The 13886-nt window shown below is 52.7% G+C and overlaps 6 protein-coding genes across 6 annotated transcripts; 2 read left to right on the plus strand and 4 right to left on the minus strand.

The window, feature by feature from the left end:
- Positions 1–222: 222 nt before the first annotated feature.
- SEPMUDRAFT_147266 (uncharacterized protein) lies at positions 223–989 on the minus strand. Its single transcript, XM_016904189.1, has one exon. The coding sequence runs from the start codon at positions 947–949 to the stop codon at positions 299–301; it is 651 nt and encodes a 216-aa protein (XP_016763483.1). The 5' UTR covers positions 950–989; the 3' UTR covers positions 223–298.
- A 2415-nt stretch (positions 990–3404) lies between these two features.
- On the minus strand, positions 3405–4954 carry SEPMUDRAFT_147267 (GTP-binding protein ypt1). Its single transcript, XM_016904190.1, has 4 exons — positions 4710–4954; positions 4320–4491; positions 4040–4267; positions 3405–3969 (listed from the first exon to the last, which is right to left on the minus strand). Exons 1-4 carry the CDS (start codon positions 4718–4720, stop codon positions 3775–3777), a joined length of 606 nt encoding a protein of 201 aa, XP_016763484.1. The 5' UTR covers positions 4721–4954; the 3' UTR covers positions 3405–3774.
- Positions 4955–5204: 250 nt separating this feature from the next.
- Positions 5205–6991, minus strand: SEPMUDRAFT_147271 (uncharacterized protein). Its single transcript, XM_016904191.1, has 4 exons — positions 6626–6991; positions 6486–6506; positions 6223–6400; positions 5205–6172 (listed from the first exon to the last, which is right to left on the minus strand). The coding sequence occupies exons 1-4, from the start codon at positions 6688–6690 to the stop codon at positions 5309–5311; spliced, it is 1128 nt and encodes a 375-aa protein (XP_016763485.1). The 5' UTR covers positions 6691–6991; the 3' UTR covers positions 5205–5308.
- Positions 6992–7354: 363 nt separating this feature from the next.
- On the minus strand, positions 7355–9330 carry SEPMUDRAFT_154209 (tubulin alpha chain). The gene is made up of 5 exons (XM_016907550.1): positions 9217–9330; positions 9088–9128; positions 8959–8985; positions 8831–8906; positions 7355–8777 (listed from the first exon to the last, which is right to left on the minus strand). The coding sequence occupies exons 1-5, from the start codon at positions 9239–9241 to the stop codon at positions 7594–7596; spliced, it is 1353 nt and encodes a 450-aa protein (XP_016763486.1). The 5' UTR covers positions 9242–9330; the 3' UTR covers positions 7355–7593.
- Positions 9331–9531: 201 nt separating this feature from the next.
- Positions 9532–11352, plus strand: SEPMUDRAFT_147274 (uncharacterized protein). Its single transcript, XM_016904192.1, has 2 exons — positions 9532–9955; positions 10123–11352. The coding sequence occupies exons 1-2, from the start codon at positions 9662–9664 to the stop codon at positions 10510–10512; spliced, it is 684 nt and encodes a 227-aa protein (XP_016763487.1). The 5' UTR covers positions 9532–9661; the 3' UTR covers positions 10513–11352.
- A 212-nt stretch (positions 11353–11564) lies between these two features.
- SEPMUDRAFT_147275 (prefoldin subunit 4) lies at positions 11565–12532 on the plus strand. The gene is made up of 4 exons (XM_016904193.1): positions 11565–11613; positions 11686–11817; positions 11887–11954; positions 12034–12532. Exons 1-4 carry the CDS (start codon positions 11596–11598, stop codon positions 12224–12226), a joined length of 411 nt encoding a protein of 136 aa, XP_016763488.1. The 5' UTR covers positions 11565–11595; the 3' UTR covers positions 12227–12532.
- Positions 12533–13886: the final 1354 nt, after the last annotated feature.

Here is a 13886-nt window from a genome sequence, read left to right on the forward strand (position 1 = left end):
ACGGTGAAGCTAGTATACGACGGCGGTCCGTATCAGTACATACACAGCTAACTTTCTTGTATGGATATCGATCGCTTCCACGAACTCCTGAGGGGATGCAGCCAACGTGATATCTTACAGAGCTAGCTGATGCTCCCTGGTTATCTAGTCATTCTCAGCCCGAGAGGCTAGTCTGCGTGAAGCGCATGCCGCTAATTCTTGCAGCACTTGCAGCACAGCAGTGTCCAAGTCTGTTGGATCTCTCTGTTTGGTCTGGTCTGGTCTGGTCTGGTTCTCCTTCTCAACCACCGCCAGAAAATCAAGATGAAGAACAACAATCGGGACACTGCCAATGCATCATCTCACGCCTTTGCATTCCAACGCAAGCCATGTGGAAATCCCTCGCACACGTGGGGTTTCCGCAGGCGACTGCTCCTCTCCTTCCGCTTACCATCTTACCACATACACAAAGGTTTCTCTCCAGCCTCGGAATAACCAGCGTTTCGGGGATTGCGTTGCCCCCTGAATTGGTGTCCTGATTCGTATGCTGCGGACTGCGGGCATGATCTGCGAGCAACGCTTGATGAGAGTGTATTGGATGCAGCTCAAATACGACCGGTCCGTTGCTAAACCCCTTTGCGGCCTGTTCGAGGACTTCAATCCAGTCCTTTTCAACCGTCACCAAAGTTGCTGTGCGATTACTAGTACATAGTATGGCGTCTGATGCGCGGATCCAGACAAGCTGAACGTCTAGCATGCTTGTAAACTTGGCCCAGCAGAGGTGGCCAGGTTTCATCTGCTCGGGACTTACTTCAATCTCGTCTTTTACCAACTCCTTCATCTCTCCGTAGTAGGGCTTTTGCCTGCTGCCACTGGTCCTTCTGCAAACAAATGTTCGCAGACCAAACGGAGGGGGTTTCGTTTGTCCAGGCGAGGGCGACAGGGGCTTCGCGGTACCGCCCGTCATCATGGGTGGGAATCTGTCGAGATCGGTTGCATTTGATTTCGCCCGTCTGTGTGCTTCCTGACTTATTACAACCATTCTCTCATCCCGCCCAGTCGCTGCCTCTGCAACAAGCTGTAGACAATACTCCATGTCCTTCTCTGAGATCACTCGACCTGCCTTGAGTAACACGAGCTTGTTGCGGAACAACGAGTTCATGCTCGGTTGGGCAAGTGCACTTCTATGCTTCCTGGCCAGACGCACTATAGAGTCCCTGACTAGCATGTCAGACATGGGACGCTCCTCGTCCATGTGTCTGTTGATGAGAACATGAAAATCCTGCGTGATTTGGTCCATACCCATCTTGGCCAAATCATGGCACTGACGGTCAACGAGCCAAAATTCATCTGGGTCTTCATCGCTGTCGCTGATCACATCGCCTGGACTGAGTACATGCTTAGAGGTTGTGCGATAAAATTTGATGCCCGGAACGTGCGGCACGGTGTGCTTCCTCTTCCTCACGCTGGGAAGTTCTGGCACTTCCTCAGGAGGCATAGCTTTCGTCTTGTGCTTGCCAAGCTCGCGTGCGGGTGATGGCAATGCCACAGGCCCTCCGCGCCTGATTCTCCCGGCGTTTGTCTTGAGCCCTGCCGCCTTCTTGCCAACGTACATGATAGACCTGGACTGCTGCGTCTCCCAGCGCGATTCCTCGCCAAGAGCATGTCTATCCATGTAGACCGTGGCATCGAAAGGGTCTCTCGGCGCCGTCCAATCAAAGTTAACATTCGATGTCTCGTTCAAAACCTCCTGCAGCCCCTCCTTGAGCTGCATTTTGAACACCTTGACGTTGACGTCCTTGTCATCTTCTTCAACTCGGATGCTGAAGTGGTCGTGGTAGGTCGCATAGTGGCCGTAAAGTCTTTCGATGCTTGGATGTTCAAGATCACGCGGGCAGAAGATGCACCTCAGCTCAGACATATGAACACTACGATGAACGAATCCGCCCACCCAGAAATGATATCTGACACTGCATGAACCACGTCTCTTCTTGGTAGGTGGCCGAGCATCTTCAGATGGAGATGGCGTGAGCATCTGCTGATTACTCCTGAGCTGGCGCACATGCTTGTTATATTGTGTGATGACTGATTCTCCAGGATGCGTGTTCCAGCTCATCTTGGGCTGTAACCCATATGGCAGATCGAGACGGCGGTGCTTTTTCGCTCGTGTAAGTCGTAACAAGTAGTCGTCCGGTGGAAGGGCGGGAAGCCCTGGTTCTACCGGCGTAATGCGAGTGTTGCCCCAAACGGCTTTGATCATAAATTCGTTAGGAGGATCATCTGCATGGTCCGCGGGTGTACCACCTGCTAGTCCGATCAAGAGCTGTGACGCGTCGATGGAGTTCAGGCACGAGATCTCAATTTCCAGGGCGTAATTCCCTGACATCTTTCGCTCCCAGTACTTACTTTGGCCATAGCAAACTTCCGTTGGGGTGTTCAGCTGGTCCGCAGCAATCGAGAAGGGAGTCTGAAGACGAACTTCAAAGAGATTCTGCTTGCTGGGAGTCTCCAGCTCCAATATTTCGCCACTTCTAACCTCGCAGTAAGCGATGGTCTTCGGGCGCTCGTGGAGGATCTTAACCGCCACTTGACATTGAATTGGCCTGTCATCTGGATGTGGCAGCCAGTCCGGTCCATCGCCTCGAGGTGGCTTTCTGATTGGCTCTTCGAGCCCTCCTATGGCTTCGCTACGTGGCCGCAAGAGGAAAGAGTCGATGGTCAAGATTGGTTCAATGTTTTCGCAATACTGAGCCATCATAGCGTCGGTCGGTGGTTTCCACCTCGCGCGTCGCCGTCTGTCTGGCTCTGCTATTACTCTGGCATTGCCTTGCAAGAGGCGTTCGTGCGAGTCGAAGATTTGATTCAGGTTGCGTCGCAGAAACGGCCGAGGCAATGTCCCAATGTCGTGATAAAGTCGTGTTTTAGCAATAAATGGTCGTAGGTTCTTGTCGTCGTTCATCTCAGTGGAGATGCGAGGTCAGTGGGCAAAGTCTGTCGTTCGGGCACCTCATAATGAAGTGTTCGTGCTGCTTGTTCGTGCTGCTGCTGGTGCTGCCGCCGTCACAGTACAGCATATGAGTCGCAAGACAGCGGTGATTTGTCGGGGCGGTGCGACTAGGGCACAAGGAGCTTTGTTTCTGTTTCTGTTTCTGTTTCTGATTCAATGGCTCTGTTCCTGGGTATTGCGCTGTTCTGCGGGAGGAGGTGGAGGGCCAAGGACATGTACAAAGTTTCGAGTAGGTGTGTGTCAATGTGTGTGTGAGTTCGTGACTTTGTGAGGTGTTGGATATCGCACAGACTGCGGGAGCCGGGAGGGAAGGCACTAACTTTAACTTGGATACATGTGAGGAGAACATATGAGGAGAACATATCAGGAGGACATATGAGGAGGACATATGAGATGGAGACGAAGATGGAAATTTGCGCTGTGGCAGTCATAACATTGCACGACACCGATGTTACATGTTCCGAGAATGGCAGCACTGCTCTGGTATAGTGGAATGCATCGAGGAGGAGGCATGAAGGATTTGTGCTGCGATGTACACCTCATTATGCGCCGTCGTTCTGTAGTAGTAAAAGCTACCTGTTCGTTCTTCACGTACTCGTGATGCCTGGAGGTAGCCGGTGGCCAACCATGCGCCCAAAGTCATCTACCCTGGTAAGAAAGCAGTCTAGTAGCATGCATAAACGCCTTAAAGCAGCCCCAGTACAGCATACACTGCTGCATGCAGTGCCCCCCATTCATATCCTGTCCGCTCGTCTCAAGTTCAAGTTTGCTCCACTGCCGTACAATCTCTAGCAACAGCCGCCCGCGCTACCAGATTGCACGTTTGAGCCTTGGCCGACTTGCACGGTGGGCTTATTGTTGACTGTGGTGTTGCCCATGCGCTCCTTGATCTGGCGTGCCATCGTCAGGAAAGCCTGCTCGACGTTGCTAGCGTTCTTGGCCGATGTCTCGAGGAACGGAATGCCCAGGCTGTCGGCAAACTCCTAAGTAGATTGTCAGTTTTTCCTGCTCAGCGACCCCATACCTGTCCACGAGCATATTCTCGCGGCCTACCTTTGCTACCGTGTACTCAACGACCTTCTTGTCCGACATATCGCTCTTGTTTCCCACAAGCAGCTTGTTGACGCCCTCTGTGGCATAGCGGTCAATCTCTTGTAGCCACTGCTTCACGTTGTTGAACGAGTCCATGTCGGTCACATCGTAGACGACGCAAATTCCGTGAGCACCACGGTAGTAGGAAGAGGTGATGGTGCGGAAACGTTCTTGTCCAGCTGTGTCCCACTGTCGCCACTGTCAGCCCATGCTCAACCTCTTGCGATGATTCTCAACCCACAATCTGGAGCTTCACGGTCTTGCCATCAAGCTCGATAGTTCTGATCTTGAAATCGACACCGATCGTGGAGATGTAGCTCTCAGTGTATGTGTCGTCAGCAAATCGAAGGAGCAGGCAAGACTTTCCGACGCCGGAATCTCCGATGAGCAGAAGCTTGAACAGATAGTCATATCTGTGGTATCTCCGTCAGTTGCTGTGATAAATCTCGCACTGGCGACTTCCGCAACAAAAAGCGACAGCTGGTGCTGGCAAGACACTGCTGGTGGTGCAGATGAGGAGGGAGGCAATCTGGCGAAGCGTTGATAATCGTAGGGTAGGACTCTACAGCGTGCCTCGTCAGTACAATTTCCTTCCGCAGCCTCACTTAGGCACCAGCATCGGACTCACTACTCTGGATTCATGTTTGCAACTATCTCTCTTCGCCGATTTGTGTATGCGTGCTTGTCGACTGCTGTCTCTGATCGCTTATGCCGCTCGTGGATGGTGCTGTAAGGGTGGATGCTATTGAGGTTGCTGCGGGATGTACTGTGCAAGGCGCGAACAGGTGTCGAAAGTGAAGAGTGTCGATGCGCGTCGGTCGTGTCGGGTGGAGAGGTGCAAGAGTTATCGGCGTCTTCGTTGGCGCAATCAAGGGCCGGGTTCAAAGATGTGAGAGTCGTGTTCATCCGAGCGTCGTCGTCCGTCGTCCCCTTCACTAGCTCGGGATTACCCGTCGCAACCATCACATGATGCTACGGACAAAGAGAGGTGGAGACGTCGACACCACGTGAACAAGACACGGCCAGCCAGGCAGGCTATTCATCTGACGAGATGTCCCGAACGCGATACATAGTCACGCGTGCAAACTCTGGTTGTCGACGCCGCGTGCAGAATGTCACAGTATGTCTGTCTCAACGCGCACTTCGGAGCGGAAAGTCACAAGTGCACGCACTCTTCGCAGGCTATCTTGAGATACAAAGTACGACTACCATCGCGCAGCACTCCAAAGACTACCTCCATTGCGGGTTCGGTGGCTGTGAATAACCGCCATAATTGCCTTGTTGACCTCCATAGTCACCACCCTGCGACCCGTATGCTTGATATCCACCTTGACCTTGCACCCCACCGCCGTATGGTTGCTGAGGGGCATAGCCGCCTTGATTGCCATATCCGCTCGGTGGTCCTGGAGGTGGCGGAGGATAGCCTTGTTGGCCATAGCCATGACCACCGCCGTATTGGTTGTTAGGGGTATGTTGTTGACTGGGTGGTCCACTGTTGTAGTTCGACGGGGGACCAGAGTGGTGCTGTTGTTGCCCATAATGTGATTGTTGTCCATACTGCGACTGGTCGTGTCCGTAGCTCTGCTGCTGGCTCTGCTGTTGGCCCTGCTGCTGGCCCGGAGGATTGTAACTGCCGCCCTGGGGTTGGTAGCCGCTCTGTCCACCTGGCTGGTATGATGCGGGTGGTGCTTGTCCTTGATAGGTGCCACCGCTTGACTGATTGTGAGAGTAGCCATACGGGTTAGATCCGCTGCCGTGGCTGGGTTTGTTTCCGCCGAGGACTCCACTGAGCATGCCTCCCAAACCTCCGCTCTGGTGCCCAGATGAGCCGTGCTGCGCACTTTGTCCGCTGTGCGAGGCAGAGCTACCTCCTCCAAGGAACGAAGCAGCAACGCCGCCCAGTCCTCCTCCCGAGCCTCCATGCTGCTGACTGGGCTTTCCACCACCGAGGAATGATTGAGCCATGCCGCCTAGGCCGCCCCCAGAGCTGGAATGTCCTTGTGACGAGCCTCCGCCCAGTACTGACCCTACCATGCCACTCAAACCGCCTGAGCTCTGCTTATTACCGCCGATGACACTGTTCAGCAGGGAACTCTGCGTGCTGATTAGCTATCCGCACATATCGTCTTCAGCATAAAGCTTACGCCTAAGCTCCTGTCACTCTCTTGTCCGCCCATGCCCCTTGTGCCTTCGTCGGGTGCTGCATATGGGTTCCCTTGGGCAGGCGTGCTGCCAGGTGTCGGTACCTCTGGGGCAGCCATTGTCGGTGTCTCCCAGGTACTTTGTCCGGTGCTGATTTGAACGTAGTAGTACTTTCTTGATCTGGAAGTAGGACATTAGTCCCCAGCTCTCAGTCGATGACCGCTTTAACCAAGGAGTGTGAGGCGCAGTCGGTGCGTGTACTCACCTGGCATCCCATTGCGCGATCCTTCAATCGACACCAACTACGTCAGTGCCAAGTTGCATGAGTGGTGGAAAGGTCAAGAGATGCGAGCTCATCATGCAATCGAAAAGGAGGAGCTCTCGGTGAAGGGGTAACAGACGCACCATCCTGGAGGAAGTGTTGGCGGAGCATGATCGGGACCTTGGTCGGGAGTACTTGGCTCAGCCATTGCGGCTACAAGCTCTCAGCTGTGCTCCGCCTGTTCTTCGTAGACCTGAGTGAGCTTTTGACGCTCTTGGTCGTCGGGAAGTTGGAAGGCGAACCGATTGCTGCTTTGTACGTTTGAGGTTCCTGGCGGCGATTTCGCAGTAATTGGCCGCTGTGGTGATTCAGGGTAGGTATTGTTGCATGTAATTGTTTCGAGCGAGGGCGGAAATGCCTGATGAAGTAGGTTGGCGGGAAGTCCGAGACACAACGTGCGCTTTCATTCACGTAATCTTGTGCCTGAAGATGAACTGATGGGATGAGATGGGTAGTGTAGAGTGTAGGAGGAAGACAAGGAAGAGAAAGAGAAGGAGGCTATTCGGAAGCTTACACAAACCCAAAAGCGATCACCTTCTGCATGCGTCATTCGAGAGGGAAGCGAGCAGACTGCAGAGCAGAAACAGAGCATCTCGTCGTGACCGAGTGGTGCATGGCGTACTAAGCTGAGACAAACATAGCGCTGTCCCCTCGGAATAACAAACATTAAGTAGTGTGGCTGTGTGCAGGCGAAGCGAGCTGCCAGCCCTGGTCACAGCCCAGCGACGCGCAGACCCTGGGTCCCACCGCCTCGACACGTGAGAGGTAACACGATGCACGGACGTCCGGCAGACAAATACGGTGAGATTGGGGTGAACTTGGTGAAGTGGTTAGACAGTGTCGTGGTATTGTCGCTACTGTGCAATCAAGCAAAGATCAAAAAAGGAATTGGCTGCCATAGCTCACTAGCGGGCTTGCTAGCCATGCTCTTGGACAACTTGCCCGTCATCCGCCGGCGGTCTTCGTCCAACGTCGAAGTCAGCATCGCCAACTGCATCTCGTATCCACACCATTTTCGTGCCGCTCAGTAATTACTTCTCCAGTTGAAGACCTAGTACTCGGCCTCAGCACCCTCATCACCCTCAGCAGAGTCGGCAGCAACTTCCTCGTAATCGCGCTCGAGCGCAGCCAGATCCTCACGAGCCTCGGAGAACTCGCCCTCCTCCATACCTTCGCCAACGTACCAGTGGACGAACGCACGCTTGCTGTACATGAGGTCGAACTTGTGAGAAAGAGCAGACCAAGCCTCAGCAATGGCAGTGGTGTTGGAAAGCATGCAGACAGCGCGGTTGACCTTGGCAAGATCGCCATTCGGCACCATCTGTGGTGGCTGGTAGCAGATACCAATCTTGAAGCCAGTTGGGCACCAGTCCACGAACTGAATGGTACGCTTGGTCTTGAGCGTGGCAACAGCCTGGTGGACATCCTTTGGCACCACGTCTCCACGGTAGAGCAAGCAAGTCGCCATGTACTTGCCGTTGCGAGGGTCACACTTGACCATCTGGCTATTTGGCTCGAAGCAAGACATGGAAATCTCCTGGACCGAGTTGGCCTCGTGGGCAGCCTTGGCCGCGGAGACAATTGGTGCATAAGCAACCAGAGGGAAGTGAATTCGCGGGTAAGGCACCAAGTTGGTCTGGAACTCGTTGAGATCGACGTTAAGAGAGCCATCGAAGCGGAGCGAAGCAGTGATTGACGAAACGACCTGGGCAATGAGGCGGTTCAAGTTCTCGTAATTTGGTCGCTCAATGCCGAGGTTGCGGCGGCAGATGTCGTAGATAGCCTCGTTATCAACCATGAACGAGCAGTCGGAGTGCTCGAGGGTGGTGTGTGTGGTGAGGATAGAGTTGTATGGTTCGACGACCGACGTGGCAACCTGTGGTGCTGGGTAGACACAGAATTCGAGCTTGCACTTCTTGCCGTAGTCGACAGAGAGGCGCTCCATCAGGAGAGCACCAAAACCCGAACCAGTACCACCACCAAAGGAGTGGAAGACGAGGAATCCTTGCAGACCAGAGCAGTTGTCCGCAACGTGTCGAACCTTGTCGAGGACCTGGTCGATGAGTTCCTTGCCCACAGTGTAGTGTCCACGGGCGTAGTTGTTCGAGGCATCCTCCTTGCCAGTGATCATCAACTCGGGGTGGAAAAGGCTGCGGTAGGTACCGGTGCGGACCTCATCGACGACGTTGGGCTCGAGATCGCAATAGATTGTGCGTGGAACATACTTGCCCTGACCTGCTTCGCATCAGTATTTCATCCACTGGAATTTCGCTCAATTGCGCGCCTACCAGTCTCAGAGAAGAAGGTCGAGAATCCTTGGTCGTCATCAGCGGCCTTGCGCTCTTCGGTGAGATAGCCATCGGGCTGTAACTAGTGTCAGCGAGAAGTTGCCGCTTCAATGCTTCGGTTTGCTCACCTGAATGCCGTGCTCAAGGCAGTAGAGCTGCATTGTCGCACGTTAGCTATCCGCTCTCCCTAGGCATTCGATGCCTCGTCTTTTGCGCCACCACGCTCTTTCTGTCGCTCATTCTGTGTATTGACGAACCTCCCAGCAGCTGTTTGCGATCTGGCAACCGGCCTGGCCAACTGTACACGTCTGTTGTCAGTTTGTGGTGCTTGGGGCGGAAACGGCGGTCAAGACGCGATCGGGCAGATCAGAGGGGGCAGCACATACCGTTCAAGCTGATAACTTCACGCATGTTGGCGGTGATGTGTAGTGAGAGGTAGTACGAGGGTGTCTCTTGACGTTTCGGAGAGAGTCTTGTCGTGTTGATGTCGAGGTTGTGCGCGTGAATTAGATGTTTGATTGTTTGGGAGAGGGAGGAGGGGGGAAGGTTGACCCAATCAGAATTCAGAAGCGGCAGGCACGAATGTTTGCCTGAGACCCTCGGACCTTACTAGGTAAGGTAGGTAATGTGCCTGTGTAATTGTATTTTGCGACCCCCATTGGCCATTATTGACCAATGTCACACCTAATCATTCCATGACAGCGAGGACGCTGATCACACCGTCTGTACCTATACCTAGTCCACGGCCGCCTACTTCCATGACTTCGGAACGATGAGATACAGGAACACTCGGCATTGCTCTCGCTCCTTCCTCGTCAACCGGTCACTACGATGATGCTTCCAGCCTGTCTGACAGCTCTGCTTGCACTCCAAGTCACCACAGCTCTCGCCAATACCGAGAAACTCATCTTTCTCGCGCCGGCGGTCATCACGCTGCCAGACACCGGACCAACGCTGCAGGCGCTGCATCTGGATACGGTATCTCCGAAGAGTCCGACGCTGAGAAAGGCCTTGGCTGTTGCATTTCCTACGCAGGATCGTCCACGAGGCCTGGAGTCCTGGTATCTGCTCGAGGGCTTAAGCGCTGCCAGTCGATACGAAATTCGGATCTGCTGGCCAGCTGTGGTACGTCTCTTTTCGGCCCTTGGAGAGATGGTGCGCAATGTTGCATGCCCATTCCGGGGGTTACGCTTGCCCATGATTCGCTATCGCATTGAGCTGGAGGCCTCCCCTTGATCTGTTTCGAAGCGCACATTAATTACTTCAAAGCATTGCTGACAACCATGTGATAGCAACCCACGGAGTTCTGGCTCGAGACATACAACGTCTCGCACGTTTTTGACACTCCAGCGTTGATTCAGGGTCTTGCTGCATTCGCCGAACAGCAAGTGCAGCCCTCCGCCGACCGTGAGCTGAGGCGAAGTCAGCCTTTGGAAAGCCTGCTCTTTCTCAAAGTACAAGCTGCTGCAGACTACTTTACTACAAACAAGACGCTGATGCTGCGCCCGCAACCCGTGGATATCGACATCATTCTCGATCCATATCTTGCCAATATCTTCCCCGCTTCGCTTCTGCCCACGGCAATTTACATTGTCGGCCTAGCTATCTTATCTTTCTACGTGTCGGGTTGGATCTGGCGCACTCTTCAGTCACAGACCTTGATCAAGCAGCGCACGGACTGAGCTCACGATGAGCACGCCAGACGATGATTTCGAAGGAGAGTTCAGTCATCTGGCCGCCGATGAAGAAGACCCTGTTGTCGATGGAAAACCTCTCATGCCGCTGCCGCAAGCGACGCCCCGTCGGCCCAGACACCCGTTTTACACGCTTCCATCGGAGCTGATTCTCGACATTGTGGATTTACTCAGTCCCGAGTCCTTCATCAACTTCGCATTCGCCAATTATCCGCTTCTTCACTCGTATGGAGTAGCGCCTGCACTTTCACGTACGAGAGTCATCTATATCACAACGCAAACACAGATTCCAGCCTTGTTCCCGCTCCTGCGCATGCCAGCTGAAATCCTGCTGCACATTATGCGGAACCTGAAACCTATAGACATTATGCGCTTCGTGGTTGCCAATTATCAGGACTTGGCGAGGCAAGGTATCGCACCACCCATGACGCCAGGGACGGAGCGCGAGCTGCGCAATGCTGTGAGGGCGAGCATAGGACGAGCTTGGGTTTCGCAGACAGGGAGCTGGGGCTATTCATGGAGAGAACAGTGAAACAGAGCAGGGAGTGGTATTGATGCTCGAGCCATATGTCTTCGCTGGCCCATGAATCTGCTGTTGTGGTAGATGGGTATCATCATGCTTGTACAGATGGACGGTGATCGTGGTGTCGAACGCTGAAGGCGTGGTTTCTGCAGAATATATAATAGCAACGCCGGCGGCAGATGCAGGACAGCCCTTGAGTGACATATCTGTGATGGAGTTTTTCACGTCGTCGATTGCTAGGCATGAGTTGATGAGGAGTCTAGCCGTATTCAAGCTCAAAGGCTGTAGACATGCGAACCGAGGAACCCCAAAAATTACCTCTTTGAGCAAAAAATCTCCATCTCAGGAGATGGGTTATGTAGATGATACTGTGGTGGCTCTTCCTTCCACAGGATAGCGCGGTGCTGTGTATCGATCGGTATCGGTGGAATAGTTTCTCCGATACGTAACAGACGCCAGGACAATACCAGGTATGATTAGGATTTAGGACCCTACAGTCTACCACTTCACGCGAACATCACCATCATCAAGCCATATACCATCGAAACATGTTGTCAAGACGCATGGTAAGTCTGAGAGATAGAGAGGGAGAGAGCTAGATCGTCCCCATGAGAGTAATTTGATGCTGAGTCGAGTAGCTTTCTCGCGAAGAGGAAGCCGAAATAGGCGAAGAAAAGGAAGTGCGAAAGGAAGACCAAGACAAGATCAATCGATTCAGTCGCCTTCACTCCCGCGAGAAAGGGCTCGAAGAAGAACTCAAGGTGAAGCAGGTGTGTGATTGTGTTTGTGTGTGATTTGAGGGCGAAAGTTCACTTCTTGTCTAACCACGGAAATGACAGAAAGACAAAGAAGACCTAGAGGAGATTTCGTCTGAGCTCGAGCTTGCAGATGAGGAAGAAAAGGTCCCGTATGTCCAATTGCGTTTTTCCTCCAATGCTCACCCACCCCCGCACCCACTTCTTATGGATATTGACGCCAAATATCAGATACAAAATTGGCGATTCGTTCTTCAACCTTCCCGTTCCAGAAGTCCAGGAGCTGCTATCCGCTGCCGTGGAACGCATCGATCGTGAGGTGTCTACTGTTGAGGAGAAGCTCGGCGAGTATCGCGAAGAGATGCAGACCCTGAAGAGCGAGCTTTATGGTCGCTTCGGCAAGAGTATCAATCTGGAAGTCTGAAGAAACGGCCAGCAAATAAGCACCGATTCCATTCGTCTGGATACACCCAGTTCGCGGGCAGTCTCAATGCGAGGTCAGGTACCATACTGTGCTTCTCCTCGTGGTACTACAGTATGTGGAGTGCCATTCCTTTCATTGCTGGAAACGGCATGATAGACAAGGATGAGCAAGGCTGCAATATCTGGCTATCGGTATACAGCAAAAGAACTCCGCCGCAGTGAAAGGCCAGATGCACGATGTCGAAAGCTTAGTGTCGAGCTATCTTCAAACTCGGCGTTTGATATCGACCAACAATTGTTCTCAAACATCATTCTTCTTCGCCATTCTTCTTCTTTTTCTCCAATATTCTTTTTTCTAACCCATGCTCCCGCCCAGAACAGTCTTTCTGTCCCTTTCATGCTCTATACCGCATGACGGCGTCTTCACAAGGGCCATCAGGATACTGGTCCAGAACTAGAACGACACTGCCTTTCGTTCCTGCAAACGACTCGCGCCTCATGCGCTACAGGGTCTTCAAGGGCCTGTAGTAGTAGTATCTGAGAGCAGGTCGCTTACTAGGTACTCTTCAACATATCATATCTGAGTCGACTACAGCTTCAACTCAACCGAAAAGATGGATTTGTGATGTCTACAACTTGGACACAAGGTTACTAGGCTCACCCGTATCACCTGCCACGTCCTACTGCTAGATCCTCTAGCAAGATATTTCTCTCGGAGATGAATTCTATGCCTTGCGGATACTGTATCTGGGCGTTGAGCTGGAAGATAAGAGAATTGAGCATAACATGGAATGCTTGCTGATACACGAGAAGAAGTCTTTGCTGTTTTGAGAGAAGGACAGCATAGGGGATGTGCTGATAGGTGACTTATTATATACTAAAGATATGTCGACAGTCGAGAAGCCTCCTCAATGTTATCGAGTCGCGGATGCTTCGCCGAGGCATAGATGAAAAGTGATCGTCAGCTCACGCGACGCCTCTCTTTTTAGTGCTTACGGATTCCGACGGCCGATGATGCAGCAGCATGCATCACCGTGTTCTACCATTCTGACAGCTGCCGAGGTCTCGACATCGTCGTAGGCAACCAACCGAGTGACCGAGTCAGTATCGTCGACAGATCCCAGACCTACTCTCCAGTATTTCATCCCGGAAGAACGGTTGGTTGGTGGTTGGTGGTTGCCTGAGAGTGGCGAACAGTCTACAGGATTGCTGCTTCACCATCGTCGAGTTGCACAGTAGGCAGAGGCCAGAGATGTCTTTGAAGGATGCTTGCCCAACCACAAATGCGTTTCACATCAAAGTTGGTTGTACCATGCATAATGAGTGCATGTACCTTGCATCGTGCAGCACGCAATGCACCAGTAGTCGTCGACTAGTCGCGAGATGGTAAAGCTTGGACATTTACCTTATTCGCGACCAGTTCCCCGGGATTATTTGTTTAAATGGCAAAGTTGATCATAACGTGCAAGGGGCGGAAATGTTATCATCATCATATTATGTGAGCGAGCCGTCGGTGTGATGCCGATACATCAGGAGAGATGGTCAGCGGGAGAGTGGTATTTCTCGTGGGCTCATCTCACCATCATTAGCAGCACTACCTCTCAGGACTAAGGTACTGATTAGGAGAAGCACCACCAAAACTATCCTATTATTATTTGCAG

Source organism: Sphaerulina musiva (assembly GCF_000320565.1).
Source record: "Sphaerulina musiva SO2202 unplaced genomic scaffold SEPMUscaffold_2, whole genome shotgun sequence".
Lineage (NCBI taxonomy): Eukaryota > Fungi > Ascomycota > Dothideomycetes > Mycosphaerellales > Mycosphaerellaceae > Sphaerulina > Sphaerulina musiva.